The sequence below is a fragment of the Somniosus microcephalus genome, chromosome 17, assembly GCF_052327205.1.
Source record: "Somniosus microcephalus isolate GS21.2 chromosome 17, FLI_Smic_1.0, whole genome shotgun sequence".
Lineage (NCBI taxonomy): Eukaryota > Metazoa > Chordata > Chondrichthyes > Squaliformes > Somniosidae > Somniosus > Somniosus microcephalus.
The window spans coordinates 32,546,016-32,569,396 of NC_141003.1; the positions used below are offsets into that span (position 1 = coordinate 32,546,016).

The 23,381-nt window shown below is 45.5% G+C and overlaps 1 protein-coding gene across 2 annotated transcripts in view; it reads right to left on the bottom strand.

The window, feature by feature from the left end:
- The window catches only part of LOC147105619 (copine-8), a 474,554-nt gene extending 452,341 nt beyond the window's left edge, over positions 1-22,213 (bottom strand). For both annotated transcript variants that reach the window (XM_086010162.1, XM_086010161.1), the window contains exon 1: positions 21,892-22,213. In XM_086010162.1, coding sequence (XP_085866288.1) covers positions 21,892-21,968 — 77 coding nt within the window. In that variant the 5' untranslated portion in view covers positions 21,969-22,213. The remainder of the gene's footprint in view (positions 1-21,891) is intronic.
- Positions 22,214-23,381: the final 1,168 nt, after the last annotated feature.

The window sequence follows — 23,381 nt, forward strand, 5'->3', positions numbered from 1 at the left end:
TATTCCTAAAACTAGGAGTCAGGTATACAACATTAATGCGGTAAATTCAAAGAAATGAAGGAACAGCTAAAGCAATCGATTGGGGGGGTTGCTCAACAATACTTTAGTAAAGGACCAGTGGCACATCTTTAAAGGCATAATGCTGAGCATGCAGAGTAAATGCACTCTGAAACCCAACAAGCTCAGACTAAATTAATGTGAACCCTAAATTAATGTCACTCAAAGGGTTGACGGTGGATAGGCAATGGCAAACATTCAAAGACCGCATGGATGAACTACAGAATTTGTTCATCCCAGTTTGGCATAAAAATAAAACAAAAAAGGTGACTCAACCGTGGCTAACAAGGGAAATTAGGGATAGCATAAGATCCAAGGAGAGGACATATAAATTGGCCAGAAAAAGCAATAATCCTGAGGATTGGGAGCAGTTCAGGATTCAACAAAGGAGGACAAAGGGATTAATTAAGAAGGGGAAAATTGAATAGGAGAGTAAGCTTGCAGGGAACATAAAAACTGACTGTAAAAGCTTTTATAACTATGTGAAGAGAAAAAGATTGGTGAAGTCAAGCGTAGGTCCCTTGCAGTCAGAATCAGGGGAATTTATAATGGGGAACAAAGAAATGGCAGACCAACTAAACAAATATTTGGGTTCTGTCTTCACAAAGGAGGACACAAATAACCTCCCAGAGATGCCAGGGAACATAGGGTCTGATGAAAGGGAGGAACTGAAAGAAATCAGAATTTGTAGAGAAATGGTGTTAGGGAAATTGATGGGACTGAAAGCCGATAAATCCCCAGGGCCTGATAATTTACATCCTAGGGTACTTAAGGAAGTGGCCCTAGAAATAGTAGATGCATTGCTGATCATCTTCCAACATTCGATGGAATCTGGAACAGTACCCATGGATTGGAGGGTAGCTAATGTTACCGCACTATTCAAAAAAGGTGGTAGAGAGAAAACGGGGAATTACAGACCGGTAAGCCTGACATCAGTAGTGGGGAAAATGCTAGAGTCCATTATAAAAGATGTAATAGCAGAGCACTTGGAAAACAGTGACAGGATCGGACAAAGTCAACATGGATTTACAAAAGGTAAATCGTGCTTGACTAAGCTACTGGAATTTTTTGAGGATGTAACTGGTAAAATAGATAAGGGAGAACCAGTGGATGTGGTGTATCTGGACTTTCAGAAGGCCTTCGATAAAGTCCCGCATAAGAGATTAGCGTGTAAAGTTAAGGCACATGGGATTGGGGGCAAGGTATTGACTTGGATAGAGAACTGGTTGGCAGACAGAAAGCAAAGAGTTGGAATAAACGGGTCTTTTTCCGAATGGCAGGCAGTGACTAGTAGGGTACCGCAGGGATCGGTCCTTGGACCCCAGCTATTCACAATATATATATAAGATAGATCTGGACAAGGGAACTAGATGTAATATCTCCAAATTTGCAGACGACACAAAGCTGGGTGGGCGTGTGTGCTGTGAGGAGGATGTCGAGAAACTCCAGGATGATTTGGACATGTTGGGTGATTGGGCAGAAACATGGCAGATGCAATATAACATGGATAAATGTGAGGTTATCCACTTTGGTGTCAAAAACAGGAAGGCAGATTATTATCTAAATGGCAATAGATTGGGAGAAGGGGAAGTGCAACGAGACCTGGGTGTCCTTGTGCACCAGTCGCTGAAGGTAAGCATGCAGGTGCAGCAGGCGGTTAAGAAGGCAAATGGTATGTTGGCCTTTGTAGCGAGAGGGTTTGAGTACAGGAACAAGGATGTCTTGCTGCAGTTGTACAGGGCCTTGGTGAGTCCACATCTCGAGTATTGTGTGCAGTTTTGGTCGCCTTATCCAAGGAAGGATGTTCTTGCCATGGAAGGAGTTCAGCGAAGATTCACCAGGCTGATACCTGGGATGGCAGGAATGACGTACGAGGAGAGATTGGGCTTGTATTCACTGGAGTTTAGAAGAATGAGAGGTGATCTCATTGAAACTTATAAAATTCTGACAGGACTGGACAGACTAGATGCAGGAAGGATGTTCCCGATGGTCAGGGAGTCCAGAACCAGGGGACACAGTCTAAGGATAAAGGGTAGGCCATTTAGGACAGAAATGAGGAGAAATTTCTTCACCCAGAGAGTGGTGAACCTGTGGAACTCTCTACCACAGAAGGCGGTGGAGGCCAGTTCATTAAATATATTAAAGAAGGAGTTGGATATATTTCTTAAGGCTAAAGGGATCAAGGGGTATGGGGAGAAAGCAGGGACCGGGTACTGAATTTGGATGATCAGCCATGATTGCATTGAATGGCGGAGCAGGCTCGAGGGACCGAATGGCCTACTCCTTCTTCTATGTTTCTATGTAACATAAAAAACTGAAGCAAAATAAAAGACAAAAAGTTACCTCTACAAATCCTGCAAGTAGAAAGGGGAAGGTTTTTATTGGAATGAATATAAGAAAATGCAGAAACACATTAAAACAGCAATCAGTGGGGCAAAGAGGAGCCCAAAAAAAACATAGTAGCCAATGATAAATACATTAAAAACAATACTTCTCTACTACGATAGTAAGAGGGCAGTCAGTGAAGAGGTAAAAACCCTAGAAGGTGTAAAGAGCCATAAAACTGAGGCTAAATACAAAATAGTAAATATTCTGAATCATTACTTTCTCCAAGTATTGACAAGAGAAGACAGGGGTAGCATTCCCTCCCAAAGAGAGATAACCTAAGCAAAATATAAATGAGATTGACGTCCCATACAACCCCAAAGGGCTCAAAACAAGTAAGTCCCCAGAGATAAATGGAACGTGTGTAGAGGCAGACTAGGGAGGTGGCTTGTGAAGCACTAACAATCATTATGGGGGAGTCATTGGACACTGGTAAGGTAGCAATAGATTAGAAACAGGCTAACGTGATGCCATATTCGAAAGGGAGCAAATGGACACAGGTAACTATTACAGATTCATTAGTCTTACTTCCATTTCTTGTAAAAAAAAAAGGAATCAATTTTCAGGAGTAAACTTGAGGATTATCTGTACAATAATAACCTGGTTAACAACAGTCAATGTAGATTCAGAGGGATGATCCTGCCTGCACAACCTCAACTGCTTTAGGAAAGTAACATTCAAAATGGGCAGTGGAACCCCAACGGCACAGTGTTTCCAGACTTGCAAAAGGCATTTGACAAACCTTCACACGAAAGGCTATTAAACTCAAAGCATTAGGGATTTGAGGTAAACCCTAGGAATGGATAAGAAATTGGCTGAAGTAGTGAGTACCAATTACAGGAGTTATGTCAGGGTGGGGAGAGGAAGTACTGAGTGGAGTCCCTCAGGGATCATTCTTATTTCTAATTACGGAAATGGCCTGGATTCAGAAACATAATCCAAAATATTTGCAGATAAGACCAAACTAGAAGGGGCAATAGAATCGGAGGAGACAGCTTTGAAATGACAAAATTAAACAGATAAAATATATAAGTGGGCAACAAAATAACATTTAATGTAGACAAATATAAAATACTGCACATGGGAAGAAAGAATAAACACCACATGTACTCCATGAATGGTGTTGAAATAGCGAAGGATGATGTCAAAAGGGACTGGAGTCTTAGACTTGATGCTCAACATGTTCAACTAATGCAAAGCCAACAGAATGCTGAACTGCATAGCCAAAACCGTGGAATGCAATTCAGAGGAGGTTGTAATCAAACTGTACAGTGCTCTAGTCAGACCACACCTTGAGTAATGTAAACAGTTCTGGTTGTCAAGACACAAGGACTGGGCCATTCAAGCACTGGAGACAGTAGAGAGAAGGGCCACAAAGTTAAGCCCTACTTTCAAAGGTTTCAGTTATGAGGAAAGGCCGGAGAAAGTTGGGCTTACAACCCAGAAAGGAAGCATCTGAGAGATGGTCTCATACAAGATAGTTAACGGAATGGAAAAGGCAAACCTGGAAAGCTACTTTAAGCTAAATAGCGAGAGTAGGACAAGGGCACATAGATTCATACTTGTTAAAGATAATTCTAGAATTGACATCGGGAAATTCTTCTTTACACACGGGATGATCAATATATTTTGTTTCTGGGTGGATGAAGTGAAATGGGCTGAATGGCCTTCCTCATCCATAATTACCTTGAGAACTAATAATAAACTATTGTGGCGTTGCCACATTGGGGAAACACTGTGTGTATGTAGATAAACCTGTATAGTCCCCTTTTAACTGCTGTATTCCCCTCCCCCCGCAAGACAGTTGCAAGCTGAGAGGAATAAGGCACGTTCAGACTTGCCTGCTGCTGATAGAAGGAAAACCAATCAGGTTCCAGCAGGTGACCAATCCGTGAGTCATCACAGGTTCGCGGGCTTCACGAATTCAGTACTGTATTGTGAGAGTTGGAGTAAAGACCTATTTCTTGTAGCTCGCTGTGTTGCCTATTTCTTTACGCGGGAGACCATAGTCCCCCACACTGGTGACCCCGAATGTCGGCGGCCGAAGCCCCCGACTCACGCAGCCCTACAGAGGCCAGCAACGACCCGATGGCAACCAGCAGCAGCTTGATGTCGGCCGGTGCCGCGTCCTTGAAGCTCCCCACCTTCTGGGAACACCAAGCACCAGCTTGGTTCGCGCACTCGGAGGCCCAATTCACCCTTCGCAGGGTTCAAGACGATGAAGAAAGGTACCTCCACGTAGTCTCAGCACTAGCAAGCTCTACCGCCGCCGAAGTTCTCGACCTGCTGGGGAACCCACCACAGACCGGCAAGTACTCAACCATTAAGGGCCGCTTGCTGCAGGCTTACGGCCTGTCCAAGAAGAGGGCCCGCAGGCTTCTCTCACTACCAGGCCTCGGCGATTCTACCCCGACCCAGTTGATGAGCCGGATGCTTGCGCTCCTGGGCTCTGAACCGCAGTGCTTTTTGTTTCGGGCCCTTTTCCTCAGCCTGCTTCCTCAGCAGGTACAGACTGCCCTCGCGGGGTCCCCGATCACGGACTGTGTACAACTGGCAGCCGCCGCGGACAAAGTTTTCGCCGTCGCCCAACTCGGCTGTGCAGCCACGAGGCTCCCCGACACCACCGAGCGCGCGCCGCCACACCAGGCCGCAGAACTATGCTACTACCACGCGCGTTTCGGCCACAAGGCCCAACGCTGCAGAGCACCCTGCTCTTTCGATCAAACCAAGATGGCCGCCCGGCCCAACGCACCAGCCCCGCGCCACCGCCTAGGCCCGCTTGACCGCACCCCCACCGCCACGATGGCCATTGGCACCGCAGGTAAACTGCTGTACATAACCGACTCTCTTTCAAGGCGCAGATTCCTTTGCAACACCGGAGCCCAATGCAGCATAATTCCTGCCTCCCAGCTCGACATCCAGGCAGGCCACAGTGGCCCACCCCTCGTGGCGGCAAATGGCACAGCCATCGCTACTTTCGGAAAGCGACGGGCCGAGGTTTGTTTCAACGGCCAGCGATTTACGTGGGATTTCGTGACGGCCTTGGTGGCACATCCTTTGCTGGGCGCTAATTTTCTTTGCGCCCACGGACTCCTGGTCGACGTCCGCGATAGGCGCCTGATCGACGCAGCAACTTTCGCTTCACTGGCCTGCCAGCAGAGCAACAGCCCAGCCCTCGTCGGGTCCTGCTCCGCCCCGGCGCATGACGACTACGCCCGCCTACTCGCAGATTTCCCGAGGCTCACACAACTGACCTTCTCAGCCGCGGCAGCCAAGCATGGGGTCGAGCACCACATCGCCACTACGGGACCACCAGTGTTCGCTCGAGCCAGACGCCTGGCCACCGCCATCTTGGCTGGGTCCAAGGAAGAATTCGCCACGATGGAAAAACTGGGCATCATCCGCCGCTCGAACAGCCCTTGGTCGTCCCCCCTCCATATTGTGCCCAAGCCGGGCGGTGGCCGGCGCCCCTGCGGCGACTACAGACGGCTCAACAACGCCACCGCGCCCGATAGATACCCCATTCCGCACATCCAAGACTTCTCGGCACACCTAGCAGGAAAGTCCGTCTTTTCCAAGGTCGACCTGATTTGCGGCTACCATCAGGTCCCCGTCCACCACGCAGACGTCCAGAAGACGGCGGTCATCACCCCCTTCGGACAGTTCGAGTTCCTGCGCATGCCCTTCGGGCTTAAGAACGCCGCACAGGCCTTCCAACGGCTCATGGACTCCGTCCTACGGGACCTGAGCTTCCCGTTCGTCTATCTGGACGATATCCTCGTGGCCAGTACCAGCAAGGCCAAGCACATCGCGCATTTGCGCTCCCTTTTCCAGCGCCTCAGCCAACACGGGCTAATCGTCAACCCGGCCAAATGCCAGTTCGGAGCAGCCCAAATTGACTTTCTCGGCCACAGAATCTCGCCAAGGGGAGCCATTCCCCTACCTTCCAAGGTGCAGGCGGTGGCGGACTTTCCCCAGCCCACCTCGGTTAAGGCGCTGCAGGAATTTTTGGGGATGGTCAATTTCTATCATCGGTTCGTGCCCAAGGCCGCCGCACTCATGCGCCCCCTCTACGAAGCCACCAGGGGCAAAACGGGCAAAGAGCAACTCACCTGGTCCAGCGAGATGGCGACAGCCTTCCACCAGACCAAAAGCGCCTTGGCCAACGCCACACTACTGGCCCACCCCATCCCGGGCGCCAAGACCGCCCTCACCACGGACGCCTCGGATTACGCCGTCGGCGCCGTCCAGCAACAGTGGGTCGAAGGCGCGTGGCAGCCACTGGCATTTTTCAGTCGACAGCTGTGCAAGAACGAGCAGGCTCACAGCACGTTCGACAGAGAGCTCCTGGCCCTGTTCCTGGCAATCCGGCACTTCCGTTTCCTTCTGGAAGGCCAGCCGTTCACCGCATTCGTGGACCACAAGCCGCTCACTTTCGCCATGGCCAAAGTAACCGAACCCTGGTCCGCGCGCCAACAGCGCCAACTCAACTTCATCTCGGAGTTCACCACGGACATCCGCCACGTCGCCGGCAAGGATAATTTGGTGGCCGACTGCCTCTCAAGAACCTCGCTCCACGCAGTGCACCTGGGCGTCGACTACGCCAGCATGGCGAGAGACCAGGCTGCCGACGCGGAGATCCAGGCCCTCAGGACGTCAACTACCAGTCTCACCCTGGCCGACATCCACTTCCATGCAGCCGGCACAACCCTCCTGTGCGACGTCTCAGTCCCTTCGCCTAGGCCGGTCGTTCCATCCACCTGGCGCAAGCGAGTTTTCGACATCATCCACGGCCTCTCACATCCAGGGATGCGTGCATCTCAGAAACTTATGTCCGCCAAGTTCGTCCGACCTGGACTCCACAAGGATGTGAGAGAGACTGGACCAACACATGCGTGCCGTGTCAGCGTGCTAAGGTCCAGCAGCACACCAAGGCGCCATTGGAGTGTTTCCCGGTGCCCGAGAGGCGTTTCGACCACGTCCACGTCGATCTGGTAGGCCCCTTGCCGCCGTCGCACGGTTTTACACACCTGCTCACGATCGTCGACCGCACCACCAGATGGCCCGAGGTGGTTCCCCTCGCCTCCACCACCACGACCGACGTCGCGCGAGCATTCGTCTCGACATGGGTGGCCCGGTTCGGCGTGCCGACCGACATATCCTCGGACAGAGGCCCCCAGTTCACCTCCCACTTGTGGAATGCCATCATCGCCGGCCTCGGCACCAAGTTGCACAGGACAACAGCCTACCACCCGCAGGCCAACGGGCTCTGCGAGCGCTTTCATCGTTCTTTGAAAGCCTCCCTCCGCGCCAGCCTGGCCGACACCAGCTGGATCGACAAACTACCCTGGGTTCTCCTGGGATTGCGTACTGCGCCCAAAGAGGACCTCCGCGCCTCTGCGGCCGAGATGGTCTACGGCCAACCGCTCAGAGTACCAGGCGACTTCCTCCCCCTGACAACGGAGCCGTGGTCGGCCGCCAGACAGCTTTCCCTGCACCAGGACGCGGCCCAGCAATTCCGTCCAGTGCCCACTTCGCAACACGGCCCGCAGCCGTCCTACGTGCCTCGAGACTTACGACATGCGGAGTTCGTCTTCGTGCGCCGGGACGCGCACAGAGGCCCGCTGCAGGCACCACACGCCGGCCCCTTCCCAGTATTGGAGACGGGGGACAAAGCTTTTCTTATCGATGTCGGCGGGAAGCCGGACCTTATTTCAGTAGACCGCCTCAAGCCGGCGCACCTGGACCTTAGCTTCCCGTTTCGGCCAGCTCTTCCCCCACGGCAGGGCAGACCTCCCGCATTGGCGGCAGCCCGTCCAGCCAGTCCACCGGCAGACCAGCCGCCAGACCAGCCGACGAACCAACCGGCCGACCTCCCAAACAGCCCTCCTCACACGCCAGATGGCTACTACAGCCGCTACGGCCGCTTGGTCAAACCTCCGCAGAGACTGACTTTTACAGTTAACGAGGATTCTGGGGGGGGGGGCGTATGTGGGAAACACTGTGTGTATGTAGATAAACCTGTATAATCCCCTTTTAACTGCTGTATTCCCCTCCCCCCGCAAGACAGTTGCAAGCTGAGAGGAATAAGGCACGTTCTGACTTGCCTGCTGCTGATAGAAGGAAAACCAATCAGGTTCCAGCAGGTGACCAATCCGTGAGTCATCACAGGTTCGCGGGCTTCACAAATTCAGTACTGTATTGTGAGAGTTGGAGTAAAGAACTATTTCTTGTAGCTCGCTGTGTTGCCTATTTCTTTACGCGGGAGACCGTAGTCCCCCACACTATAATACTTGTATTTATATAGCATTTTACACATTGAAACATCTCAAAGTGCCTTATACGATGATTTACTTTTTACTTGTAGTGATGATCATGTAGGCAACTAGTAACAAATAAATAATTCTAATTAAAGAGTAAAGCCTCTCCTCCATTGTTCAGCTGAGTGAGACTGCCCTCACCTATCCAGTTGTAGCCAGAGAATCTCCTGCAATGGTTTCTCTTCCCACACCCGCACTTTTACCTCTGGTGTCACCCAATGCTCCCCATAGAATCAGAGATATACAGCACAGAAAGAGGCCCTTCGGCCCATCGTGTCTGCGCCGGCCATCAAGCCCTGTCTATTCTAATCCCATTTTCCAGCACTTCGTCCATAGCCTTTTATGCTATGGCGTTTCAAGTGCTCATCTAAATGCTTCTTGAATGTTGTGAGGGTTCCTGCCTCTACCATCCTTTCAGGCAGCGAGTTCCAGATTCCAACCACCCTCTGGGTAAAAACGTTTTCCCTCAAATCCCCTCTAAACCTCCTGCCCCTTATCTTGAAACTATGCCCCCTGGTTATTGACCCCTCTACTAAGGGGAAAAGTTCCTTTCTATCTACAGGAAGGCAGGTTATTATCTGAATGGCAATGGATTGGGAGAAGGGGAAGTGCAATGAGACCTGGGTGTCCTTGTGCACCAGTCGCTGAAGGTAAGCATGCAGGTGCAGCAGGCGGTTAAGAAGGCAAATGGTATGTTGGCCTTCGTAGCAAGAGGGTTCGAGTACAGGAACAAGGATGTCTTGCTGCAGTTGTACAGGGCCTTGGTGAGACCACATCTTGAGTATTGTGTGCAGTTTTGGTCGCCTTATCTGAGGAAGGATGTTCTTGCCATGGAGGGAGTGCAGCGAAGATTCACCAGACTGATACCTGGGATGGCAGGAATGACGTATGAGGAGAGATTGTGTCGATTGGGCTTATACTCGCTGGAGTTTAGAAGAATGAGAGGGGATCTCATTAAAACTTATAAAATTCTAACAGGACTAGACAGACTAGATGCAGGAAGGATGTTCCCGATGGCCGGGGAGTCCAGAACCAGAGGTCATAGTCTAAGGATAAGGGGTAAGCCATTTAGGACAGAGATGAGGAGGAATTTCTTCACCCAGAGAGTGGTGAACCTGTGGAATTCTCTACCACAGAAGGCAGTGGAGGCCAATTCATTAAATATATTCAAGAAGGAGTTAGATATATTTCTTAAGGCTAAAGGGATCAAGGAATATGGGGAGAAGGCAGGGACAGTGTACTGAATTTGGATGATCAGCCATGATCTCATTGAATGGCGGAGCAGGCTTGAGGGGCCAAATGGCCTACTCCTGCTCCTATCTTCTATGTTTCTATGCCTATACTCTATCTATGCCCCTCATAATTTTGTACACCTCAATCAGGTCCCGCTTCAGCCTTCTCTGCTTAAGGAAAACAACCCCAGCTTGTCCAGTCTCTCTTCATAACTGAAGCGCTCCAGCCCAGGTAACATCCTGGTGAATCTCCTCTGCACCCTCTCCAATGCAATCACATCCTTCCTATAGTGTGGCGACCAGAACGGCACACAGTATTCCAGCTGTGGCCTAACTAGCGTTTTGTACAGCTCCATCATAACCTCCCTGCTCTTATATTCTATGCCTCGGCTAATGAAGGAAAGTATCCCATATGCCTTTTTAACCACCTTATCTACCTGTCCTGCTGCCTTCAGGGATCTATGTACATGCACACCAAGGTCCCTCTGATCCTCTGTCCTTCCTAGGCTCCTACCATTCATTGTGTATTCCCTTGCCTTGTTAGTCCTCCCAAAATGCATCACCTCACACTTTTCAGGGTTAAATTCCATTTGCCACTGTTCTGCCCATCTAACCAACCCATCTATATCGTACTGTAGCCTGAGGCTTCCCTCTTCGCTATTTATCACTCCACCAATTTTCGTGTCATCTGCGAACTTACTGATCATACCTCCTACATTCATATCTAAATCATTAATGTACACTACAAACAGCAAAGGACCCAGTACCGATCCCTGTGGTACACCACTGGACACAGACTTCCAGTCACAAAAACAACCTTCGACCATCACCCTCTGCCTCCTGCCACTAAGCCAATTTTGGATCCAATGTGCCAAATTGTCCTGGATCCCATGGGCTCTTACCTTCTTGACCAGTCTCCATTGCGGGACTTTGTCAAAAGCCTTACTGAAGTCCATGTAGACTACATCAACTGCACTACCCTCATCCATACACCTAGTCAACCCCTCGAAAAATGCAATCAAATTGGTTAGACATGATCTTCCCCTGAAAAAGCCATGCTGACTATCCCTGATTAATCCTTGCCTCTCCAAGTGGAGACTAATTCTGTCCCTCAGAATTTTTTCCAATGATTTCCCTACCACTGATGTTAGGTTCACTGGCCTGTAATTCCCTGGTTTATCCCTACTACCCTTCTTAAATAATGGTACTAAGTTAGCTGTTCTCCTGTCCTCAGGCACTTCCCCTGTAGCCAGAGAGGTTCTGAAAATTTGTGTCAGAACCCCTGCAATCTCCTCCCTTGCCTCACACAGCAGCCTGGGATACATCTCGTCTGGGCCTGGGGATTTATCCACTTTTAAGCCCGCTAAAACCGCTAGTACCTCCTCCCTCTCAATACTAATTTGTTCAAGTATATCACAATCCCACTGCCTGATTTCTATGCCTACATCGTCCTTCTCCATAGTGAACACAGATGCAAAATATTCATTTAAAACCTCACCTACATCTTCCGGTTCTACACACAGATTGCCATTTTGGTCCCTAATGGGCCCTACTCTTTCCCTGGTTATCTTCTTGCCCTTAATATACTTATAAAACACCATGGGATTTTCCTTTATTTTGCTCGCCAGTGTTTTTTCATGCCCCCTCTTCGCTCTCCTAATTTCTTTTTTAAGTACCCCTGCACTTTCTATACTCCTCTAGGGCTTCCACTGTTTTTAGTCCTTCGTATCTGCCAAAAGCCTCCCTTTTTTTCCCTAATCCATTCTTGTATATCCCTTGCCATCCAGGGTTCCCTGGGTTTGTTGGTCCCACCCTTGACCTTTACAGGAACATGTTGGCGTTGTACTCTCTCTATTTCCTTTCTGAAAGACTCCCATTGCGCTGATGTGGATTTTCCTGCAAGTAGCTGGTCCCAGTCCATTTTGGCCAGATCCTGCCTTATCATATTAAAATCAGCCTTCCCCCAATTTAGAACCTTTATTTCTGGTCCATCTTTGTCCTTTTCCGTGACTACCTTAAATCTCACCAAATTATGGTCACCGTCACCAAAATGCTCTCCTACTGACACATCTACCACTTGCCCGGCTACATTCCCTAGAATTAGGTTCAGTACCACCCCCTCTCTTGTAGGACCTTCTACATGCTGGCTGAAAAAGTTCTCCTGGATGCACTTTAAGAATTCCGCACCCTCTAAGCCTTTCACACTCTGACTATCCCAGTTAATATTGGGGAAGTTGAAATCCCCTACTATTATTACCCTTCTCTGAGATTTGCCTACATATCTGTTCCTCTATCTCCCCCTGGCTGTTTGGGGGCCTTTAGTACACTCCCAGCAAAGTGCTTGCCCCCTTTTTGTTTTTAAGTTCTACCCATATGGCCTCATTAGAGGAACCTGCTAGGATATCATCCCTCCTTACAGCAGTAATTGACTCCTTGATTAATATTGCGACACCTTTCCATCTTCCATCAAAAACTCTGCTGCCCGTATCCTAACCTGCATCAAGCTCCATTCACCCACCACCCCGTTGTCACCGACACACATTTGCTCCCAGTCCACCAATGAGAAATTTAAAATTCTCATCCTCATATTCAAATCCCTCCATGGCCTCACCCCTCCCTATCTTTGTAACCTCCTTCACCTGCCCAATTCTGGCCTTTTGCAACCCCCACGCCTTGCGTCCCATCATCGGCAGCTGTGCCTTCAGCCGCCTAGGCTCCAACCTCTCAAATTCCTTCCCTAAACTTCTCTGCCTCTCCACTTCTCTCTCCTCCTTTAAAGACACTCCTTAAAACCTACCTCTTTGAACAAGCTTTTAGACACCCATCATAATATCTCCTCCTTTGGCTCAGTGTCAATTTTTGTCTGCTTACGCTCCTGTGAAGTGCCTTAGGACATTTTATTAACTGCCCTGCTCTTCTTCAAAACAGTGCCATGGGATCTTTTACCCCCACCCAAGAGCGCAAATGGGGTCTCGGCTTAACGTCACATCCGAAAGACGGCACCTCCGACATATAAATGCACATTATTGCATCTCCAATTGTACTGCTCTCACTGAAAAAAGGCAAGACCACTGCTTTTTAAAAAAAAGGAGTTTCAACATCAGGATCTCTTTCAAATAGGTACAGTGCAGAGAATTACAATTAACATTAATACCCTTTGCTTTTGTTCTATGCAACTCTTGAATGGGTTTTGTGCTGCTTACATAATTGGAGATACTGGATTGAAGGAGTTATCAAAGCGGTCTGTTAAAATTAGTAGAGACAGTCATCAACCCAAGGATGATTTGACATCAAATGTGTGCGTTAATTCAGCTCGTGCACACTGCCAGGTTCAGTAGAGCCTCCAAGGCAATACTACTGATGTCACAGGCAATCGCATCAAACAAAAATATTTTAGAAAATTACCAAGATAGATAAAGCAAACAAAAGCATTTTAATAATAATCTTTGTAGTTGATATTTAAACAGGGTCCCAATGGCAAGATTCCCTTTTTCCAACACAAAAATATATCTGGCTTCATCAAAATAAAAATGTTCAACATTTAGAGGGTAATAATGATGTTCTTGCATGTGTATTGTAGTGGATGATTGAAGATAACCCAGTGAGTTGAAGGACTCGTACAACAGTAACCTCAAATCTTTGGCAGTATACAAAAACATATTATTGTTGAAATAAAAACAAAGGTCAGTTTACTTAAAGTTGAAACAAAGAAACCCAAGTAAAATTAGGACACTGCAGCCTGCTGCCGTGTACTGTGTACATACATCAAAGCATGTCAATAACTATAGACTGTAACTTGCATAAACTTGATTTATAGTGGCTTCACTGAATCAGCAGTTAACTGTGATGTTTACTGGAGCTGATGAAAGCTCAAAGAATCAGAACAAAATGAATATTTTAAAATATCATACTGCAGATTACTTTCACAGAGCAAACATTATAGTGATAAGGAGGGAACATATTCACCAATTCTAAATTTCAGGTTTTCTTTATTCTAATGACTGAAAATTCTACACTGTTTTATGTTTTTTTTTAACACATTTAAGGCTGAATTCAATTGAATGTAGCTCCCAGCATGTTTATCTCTTGCTCTCAAAAGCTGTGGATCCCACTGCTTAAAAACTGACTGGGTAGGTAAATGCTCATACTGTAGGCTTTATTTGATAGGTTCACATTACCATATTATACTACTATGACCTCAGTACAGCTTTCTTCAGGGAATAAATGTAGTAGCATAAGTAGGACATGTGATTCTGCATTTGTGAAGACTTAACTGGAGAATCATGGAGAGATGAATACTGTATTATTATAAATTATATTCTAATAGACAAAAATTGCTTTTGTAACCAAAAAAATGATTCTTTCTGCACGGTTAATTTAACTAAAGCTCTTATTGTTTCAATCTAAAGGTTTCTTACCTTCAGTGTTATTTTCCTCTCCAATTCTAAAGATGTTTACTTATGCTGAGTATGGTTCCACGGGTGTCATCAACTCTGTAGTACCCCACCACTCTTCTGGTCAGGCCTAGGCAGGGGGTGTCGTGAGACTATTGGGTGTGTAGTGGAACCAAAGGGTATATTATAACCATCCACAATTGTATTCTCATCTTGGGATAGATTTTAACTTTTAGCTGGCCAGCTGTTGGTTGTCTACCTCTTCCGGCAGCCATTTTGAGGCCCGGGCCTCATTTAAATAGAACCGGCGAGCTGCCCGCCCCAAACGGCCATCCCCGTGCAGCTCGGCGCGTTATCAGGTGGCCAACCAGCAGCACGGCAAGTCCAGTGGTCGGGGTCGTGATCTTGGATGGAGGGATCCTGGGACGGCAGCGATCAAGAGGAACACTCCTGCTCCTTCTGGCCCACAGAAATAATTTAAAACTTACCTTTTTGGGGCCTCTTTGGCTGTATCGCGTTTAAAACAGGTCAGAGAGTGCACTGCCCATGTTCTGACCAGTTCTGTCCTACAAGGGCAATCGGGGTTCTCTGTACATCATAGGAACCAGATTTGCATATTAAAAGAAACCCACCATCTGAGGCAAGCGGGTGTTTCAGCAAGTTAATATAAGTCCCCTTTCTTGCAGTGGATCAAAATAACAGTGATCAAAAGCGGAACTATGGCTGATCTTTCCCCTTGCCTTCAAGGGGAGGGAAGAGAACTGGAGAGGAAAATAACACGAAGCTTAGAAATCTTTATAATGAAACAGCAACAGCCTTGGTGCAGGGACAATTTGTAGTAAGTAACCCATCACTCCACAATGCTGGCTGAAATCAGTGAAGTCAGCATAGACCCTGGATCATAAACGAGATTCCTGATCTACATGCCTTAGTTTCAGTGCAGTGCATTTACCAACTGAGCCCTCAGGACAGTCCTGGTTTCAGTTTTGCCAATGCATGGTTACCAAATAGTGGCTAATTTCAGCAAAGGTTTGAGATTTCACTATCTTCATGAAAAATCTGTTTCAGCACTTAGAAGCGATATCACTGTAATGAAAATGACACTTAAATATTCACCCTCCACCAATAAAAAATAAGATCTGTTGAGCACTTTTTAATGAAGACAATGATCATTTTCATTTATATTGGTTACCTACAAAACAATCACTAAGCTAAAATGAAAATTCACTCGCTCAAGGAATAACTGAAAATGAGATACCAGATCTCTCATTGGAACATCAGGCAGTAAAATCACTAAGTGAGTACTGACAATCTTAAGCGCCAGAGCTTGAGGGGAAGGAAGGAGATTAAACTCCTCTTCTCAAAGTTGGCGTGAATATAAGCTGGATTCCAATTAGATTCTACCAGTAGAGAATGTAATTAGTTATGTTGAAAAAGGAAACTCCATCAGAAGATGCAAAACAGGGAACTTACCTAAATAAGTTTCTGCTGTTCACAAAGAAATTTGTTTTGATGAAAATGTTACTTTAAATATGCAAAATGAACAATTCAACGAACAATATTAGCTCATCACCAACAGAGAACCAAAGATAACCAAAAGAGAACAGGAAAGGATCAAGGAAACAATTTGCATTCCTTATGTTCAGAAAGAAGAATCAGTTTGATTATTGTAATCATTGGCTATATTTTTCTCATTCGAAGTATCTGCTATCCCATTTATACTTGAAGGGTTTCTCATGGCAAACTCACCATCTAAGGCACTTCCATGGATAACTGAGACCGAGCATATGCCTCTGAGACAAAGAACACCACCTCTCAAGGCGATTTAGCTCCCTGCCTTAGACCCAAAGCATTGCTAATGGCTGAAGGGAAATGGTCATTTTGATGATTCCACAGGCAAGCTGAGTTCTCAGTCTGTCCATCAAGGAGAGAAATGTGATGGTCATATCGTTGGTCTGTATGGATCTTCCCCTGATGTTGGGGAAGGTTCACAGTCAACATTGAGCGACTACACACACACACACAATCATCCATACGAAGTTGTTCCAATGTTGCTGTCTGTGCTCCAAATTCACCCTACAATGCAAACAGGGCAAACTTGCAACACAGGCAGTTGCACCATATTGAGAATCACTTTCAGTGGAATCAGTTTCGCAATATAAACACATGGAATTCTCCCATTCCACCACTTCTTTATCTCCAAAGTTTCCAATCTACTACCAATTCAATATTTGCTGACAATATCCCTCAGTCATCCAATCCACTCCATGTGTTTTCCTTCCACACCTGCTGCTATCCCTATGCATTATAGTAAGGGAATACTCTTACAAACAACACTTCCAGATCTCCTAAGTGAAAATGGTCCAAACCATACACTCAGGAAAAGGGATAGCCCAGTCCCTAAAATGTTCTGTAACTGTCTTTTGCTGCAAGAGAGGTTAACAGGAGCAGCAGGGAAGAGACAGAATCACAGCGAACACAGTGAGAAACTGGGTAGTGGAGCAACGTAGTACTAAAAGAAGAAATGAGGGTCAAGAAACCTCAGAGGCATTGGGTAAGCAGGTGCACACACCAGTGGGAAAATGGCAAATGGCTGCGGTGGATATTTTTTCAAAAGCAGACAAAAAAATGTCTGCTACTTCTAGTGATTTCTGAAACCAACACTGACTGTAAGTGATAGCCAACTCTCTTCACTTCAACAAATGAATCCAGTAAGTAGTTGAGCCTTACACCCCAGGACGGTCCCAGGTTAACTCCCCAGTCTGTGCTGGATCAGTCAATTTCACCTGATGGGCAGTAGGGGTGCTGCAATTGGCCTGATACAGTTAGGAAGTCAGAAAATTGTCCAGGTTTCTCGCTTTTTGATTCAACTCTGTCCTTTCTCAAAATATATACACCATAAAATGACGTTTGCTAGCAAAATCAAACTTAACAGGAGAAAGGAGAGAGTAGTGGGAGCTGGCAGTGGGGATAGAGAGCAATAATACCTCTACCTACAAAAATTAGAGTACAACAGGCAAGAAACTGGCATTCCAGCCTGTTCATTTAGGGTTATAGCTTTGATAGGTGTGGCTTCCTCTTCCTGTCATTGTGCTGTTCATATTGTCCCTTGGCTACAATTTAGTTTTATCTAAAGTTTTAAACTGCTAGAGCAAGACTGTGTGATATGAACCAGACAAGCTGCCACCAATGTGATACAAGCTTATAGCAATTTAATGAGCCGTTCTCTTTTTCAGAATTCATGCTACACTCACTGCAAGCATTCCTCTCACACTTTACAATCTAGCAGTCATACCTTCTCGGATTTCTGCCCCTACAGAGGTCCATACCCCGAGGACTCACACCAATTCTAGCTTGCCTCTGTACCTTTCCTTCACGCCCAACTTGTTCCGGAAGGCAGATACATCAACACACCACCCTCAAATTAATTTCAGGCTCTGAATTGAGATACTAAGCATATTTACAGTGATTTTAATAAGTAAAGCATATACAAAATGTCACAATACTTGAAGAGCAGCTGGAATAAACTGCTATATCTTATCAGCAGCTATATAAAAAGTGCTTTACAACACAAGTCTCTTTCACCTTCCAGCACACACTTTCAGCATAGTTCCTGGGAGTACTCAGTTCTGCATTTCCTTTCCTCATGGTTTAGATTGTTTCGCAATCCCCCCCCGCCCTGCGCTTAAATGTCCAATTTAGTCTTTGATTTACCCAAACTTCACAGCAAATTCACTGCAGTCAAAAGTCTTGCATTATCTTGTTTGCTTAATTTGCCTCTTTTGCAAATGGAGATGTGACACACAACATGGTATTGTTCACATCTCCAAAACAAAGTCTTTCTGGATCAATGAGTACATCAGATCAGCCTGACTGTCAGTAACGAAACCATCTCCAGTAGCCTGACGAACTGCTGTTTATTGGCCATCTTAAGATTGGCATGCCTTCACTTTTAGTTTATACAGATAGAGGGGCCTCACATACACCCAGTGCATATCAATAAATCACATGCACATTGCCCACAACTTCCATTCCACAATGGATGGAAAATCACAGGCAGTGTGCTTATGATTTTTCCAATCTGCTAGTGCTACTCCTAACTATCTTTATATACACGGTCACAGAAACTGTCACAAGTGACAGGTAATCTATAGTTGATTACTAGAAAATAAAACAGTCAGCATAACCTACTGTTTCTCTCCACGGATGTTGCCTGACTTGCTGAGTTTTTCCAGCATTTTCTGTTGTTATTTTTACTGTTTTAGTCTTTCTTTCACTCTCATGCTGTGCATAGTAAAGCAAGGCAGATGATCCAACTGTGGCGGTGGGGGGGGGGGGGGGGGGAATTGTTTTTATACGAATACTTGTCTGCTGCAAATAATCAAGGGGTATTTATGGATATCTAAAAATGGAGTTATTAGAAGTATAAGGCACATACAGATAATACAGCCACCACAGCTTTGTAGAGTACATTCTCATTTGCAAATTAGTTATTCTGCTGTGAAAATACAGAACCTCAATAAAGCACCACTGATGGCCTGATGGAGTGCTGGGTTGCTGGAGATGATTTGGTCGAGGTATTTACTATGGCCCTGTCAGCCTATTCATTAGACATTTGAGATTACATGGCACTTTCAACAAAGAGCAGGGTATTCTTGCAGTGTCCTGATCAAGATTTTAATTGTTTGGACATGAACCACAAAAGCTAATGCAAGAGACGGTCTCCAGTCTGAACAGAACTAGATTGTTTCAAGCATCAGTTTTCAAAAGGAATCTAGTCATTCTCCTTGAAATTTACATAGGGAACATTCATTGATGACTAAAGGCATTTTTAGTAGATATTACTCTCCATTTTCAGATTGTCATCTCCCTTCCATTTTCTCAGTAATGTGCGAAAACTGACAAAGAAGCCAGGCAGATGAATCGCTCCGAGGCTTTTGATCAGTGTCTATCCATATCAGCATGGCTCAGATTGGCAACACATTTTAATGGCAGACCACATACACAAACCCATGTTCACCATTCAATGGCATCACACCTTGCATGCCCAACACATTGTGCCAACCATGTGTATAACATTTACATCTTCTCAAGAAACAGGTGGTCATAATAGTATAAGTTTGATAAAAAAACAATTAAGCATTTGTAAGAGCCTTATGTCATCTTGACAGACTGATGAAATGCTGGCTACAGCACTGCACATCATTTTTTCAAGGCAATCACAGTTTCTCTCGCCCTGTCTCTCCTGTTATATGATTGTGTTGTTCATTAGCCCTGTAGACCCACATGTCAAGATTTTATACCCAATCTGGCCCATCTTACAACAACAACTGGACTAGAACTTTACTGTGCATCAATTTTTGTTGCACTATGTTGGTGAGTCATTTGCATCATTAAAATATAAATTAACATTTTCTTGTTTTGTACTGTAAATGTTTAATTGTATGTTTTGCCAAAATTAACTCCCAGTAAATCATGTTGAGATTTCGCCTTTAGATAATTTTACCAAAAAGGTTATATTTTGTACTTGCATTAACTTTTTCACTAAAGTTATCAGCGGGAAGAATTTCACCGCAATACGGCCAAATTTTGCTTTGAAGAAGAAAAAAAAACGATTCCAATGAATACAAAATACAGGATGGCATTTATAGGCTGCTGCCTGTGGTCTGGCACTTCAACAAGTTGGCAGTCTGAACCACTCAGATATGGGCAGATGCTCACCAGATGCCAGGCAGTTCTCCAAAGCAGAGAGAGAGAAATCAGAGGAAGCATGAACATCCAAGGGTCAACCATAAAATATGTATAGTAACTGTACTGGGAGGAAGACAGAGTGTAAACAAGAGTTGGGAGGGGGGGCGAACTAGAGATGAGCAAAATTATAAGCATGCTTCTTATAAAGCAGCAGTGTTGTTTAAAATAATAGTATTAAAAAACACAAGTTAACCACCCAACTACTCACAAGCTCTGGTTGCAATGGGAAGGTAATCATAACATTTATTTCATCCAAGATTTATTTCTGGATTGAAGATAATTTATTAACCAAGAGAAAGAGACAATATCTTATGATTAGTTATATCACTGCCACAGATAAACAGAGTGGAAGATGCATAACTGGGGAAGCGCATGAACGAGCTTATGCCCAGAGGGTTGCATACTTTGACTTGCATTGTCTCAGAGCCTGGGCTGGAAAAATAGGCTGCTCAATCTTGGCAATCATCAAGCATTCATTAACAGATTAAGGAGGTATCGGTGCTGAAGCCAAGATTTGGTCACATTCCTATTGACACCCCAGCACCAGTTAAACACATTCCTAGGGAAAACAGAGTCCAAGGCTAGTACATAAATCTGTGAAAATGCTGCTCTTCTTCAAATGCTGGACTGGTTGAAGTTGTTGTTTGGGAGGGAGAAGATGGAGCGGACACAAGTGGCCTGATACACAGGCAAGGCAATTGTGGCTGGCACCACATAGGTTTACTGGTGGGATAAAATCAAAGTGTATACTTTGGAGCACCTCTTTAAAATATACAACTGGCAATGATGGGGGACAGGGAACAAATCAAGGGTTTTGGTGTACCTACTTTAGGGATATCTCAAAAGTCCGAAATTCGATTTATTTTCCCCATTAATTCTATTTTTTTAAATAGATGGAGTGTGCCCATACTTAAGTTTAGAAAAAAAATATTTTTTTAACCATGTAACGCCACAACAGGTAAAGCGGTGCGTGATATCACATTTGTTTATTATGAAGCAACATGCTGAGGATAGAAAGTCCCCATCGGACTCCAAACACCTGCCCCCTGGGCACTGGAACAGACTTTTAAAAATTTCAATCATCAGTTTTCATTTTTTTTTTAAGATCCTACTGCTTCATGTTTATTTAACAATAAACAAATACTTTTTGTGAAACCGGCACTGAAGGAGTTAACACACTGAACCGGGAAAATCCTCCTGCTTCTTGGCAACCAGTCTGTGTTAATCTCCACACATCGAGCTTCAGTAACTTACTGGTCAACAGCAAGGAGGTGTCCAGACCTCCCCGTCAGTTTAAAGCACTGTGGCACTCGTATATTTTCCGTTTTATTCTCAGAAATGAAACAAGTCATAATCAGTCTCACTAGCAAATATCGCAGATCACATGAACAGATGCGGTAAAGTTAACATCCCCCCACCCCCTGTAATCTCAGACATACTTTCCTGTCAACTTTCCAGAACTCAGCTCGAGACCTTTAACCTCAATAAACAATCGTTGGGAAAGGCAAAAGATAAACGAATTAGGCACCGTCCCAACAAGACGCCAAATACTTGCACATCTTCTGAAGGAAGGAACGAAGCCCGCTTGCTTATAGTTAACTTGACTTTCTCCAAGTCATTATCACTATGTGGGCTGTCAGCCACCGCTAAGGGTGGGTGTGAAAGTGAATCGTAAATAGCACTTCATGCTGAATATGCCGGAGCCCTTTTTTCGCCTGTTATTAGAGAGGGAGGTGGTAGGATATACATTACCTGCATGAGATGGTGATCTCCACTTTAGTGGCCGGGATGTTGGCATGGAGGGGATCGAAGTCTCCTATGGACGCCATATTCTTGAAGCTTTCCACGGCGTCTCCCAGCCGAGCCCTGAAGCACTGAGCGGCTCCACTCCTCGGCTCGGGTTAGTGTGTGCACGAGTGATGTCACTTCATAACAAACACGAGGAACCGTCGGCGGGCGGGCAGAGAGAGAAGGAGGAGGGAGAGAATAGCGGCACTGAGCTTAGCTGCACCAAAAATCCCAACTAACCCAGCTCACAGAGGAGGAGCACAGGCATTTTTACTCACTGGCGGAGGCGCGCGCGCGCGCGGGGGGAGATTTCGGGGGAATTTAAAGAGAGGATGTGAAACTACACTATATTTCCAAAATGGTTATGGGACTGATTACATTGTGTATGCCCCTTTTAGTGAAATTACAGAGAAAACCATATATAGACAGTGAAACATACGTGCATTGTTCGTTGTATATAATTAAAACTTTGTTTTAATGGAAAGCTCACTCGACCAGAAATTAAGGTTCCAATACTGTTTCAAGATTCTTTCAATTCCTTCAAACAACGCCAGATAATCTCTGGCATAACCACGCAAAACCTATATCGACACTAGCATGTTATCATTGCACTAATAATCTATATGCTAATCTTTCAAATGTACTAAACACAGTAAAAGTATTTTCTATTCAGTCTACGTTTTAGACATATTGCAATCTCGGTAGTTCTGTACGGTCGCGATAAAGTAAAGTAATTGTAGAGTATGTTAAGAATTCGGAATAAATGAGCAATCCACTTCCGGTTACAGGCTCTGGGTTATCCCAGTGCCTACAAGGAAATACCACGTTCATCGAGACGTCGCTAATGACAAAGAACTGGGACAGGCGGAATTGTTCAGAGATAAACAGAAGCAAATACATGTCTGAAAAACAAAATATCTGATCGCGCTTTTATTAAATGGTTTAATATTACAAATAACAAGTATTAATCTCATTGAGTTCCACTTTAATACACTAAATCTAGGTTTGGTTGCTGTTATGAAATTACAGTTTTGACCACTATCCCACCAGATTTCCAAGGTCAATTTGAAACTACTTTTGAGGCTGTATTTAAATTATGTGCACGAAGCGAATCTGGATTTATTTATTGGACTGCGTTCACACCAAGATTACACTCTGAGCTGATTGGAAGCGTATCGGAAACATCTTCCTTTTTAATAAGGATGCTTAACAGGCAGTTGATTTTCTTACAGCTGCGAGTGGAATGGGTCATACCAGGCAAATATCAGGAACTGTACTAAATATAGTGAAATCCGATGAATAAAGAGAGAATAAATTGTCGGCAGCTAGGGAAAAAAGTACGATTTTCAAAAATAGCTAATTTGGTACCTTAAATTCTAAGGGCATTGGTACACAGATTATTAAAGTCTGGGAACTTGGGACAAGAAGAATTAACAAGGCATTCTAGGGATAGT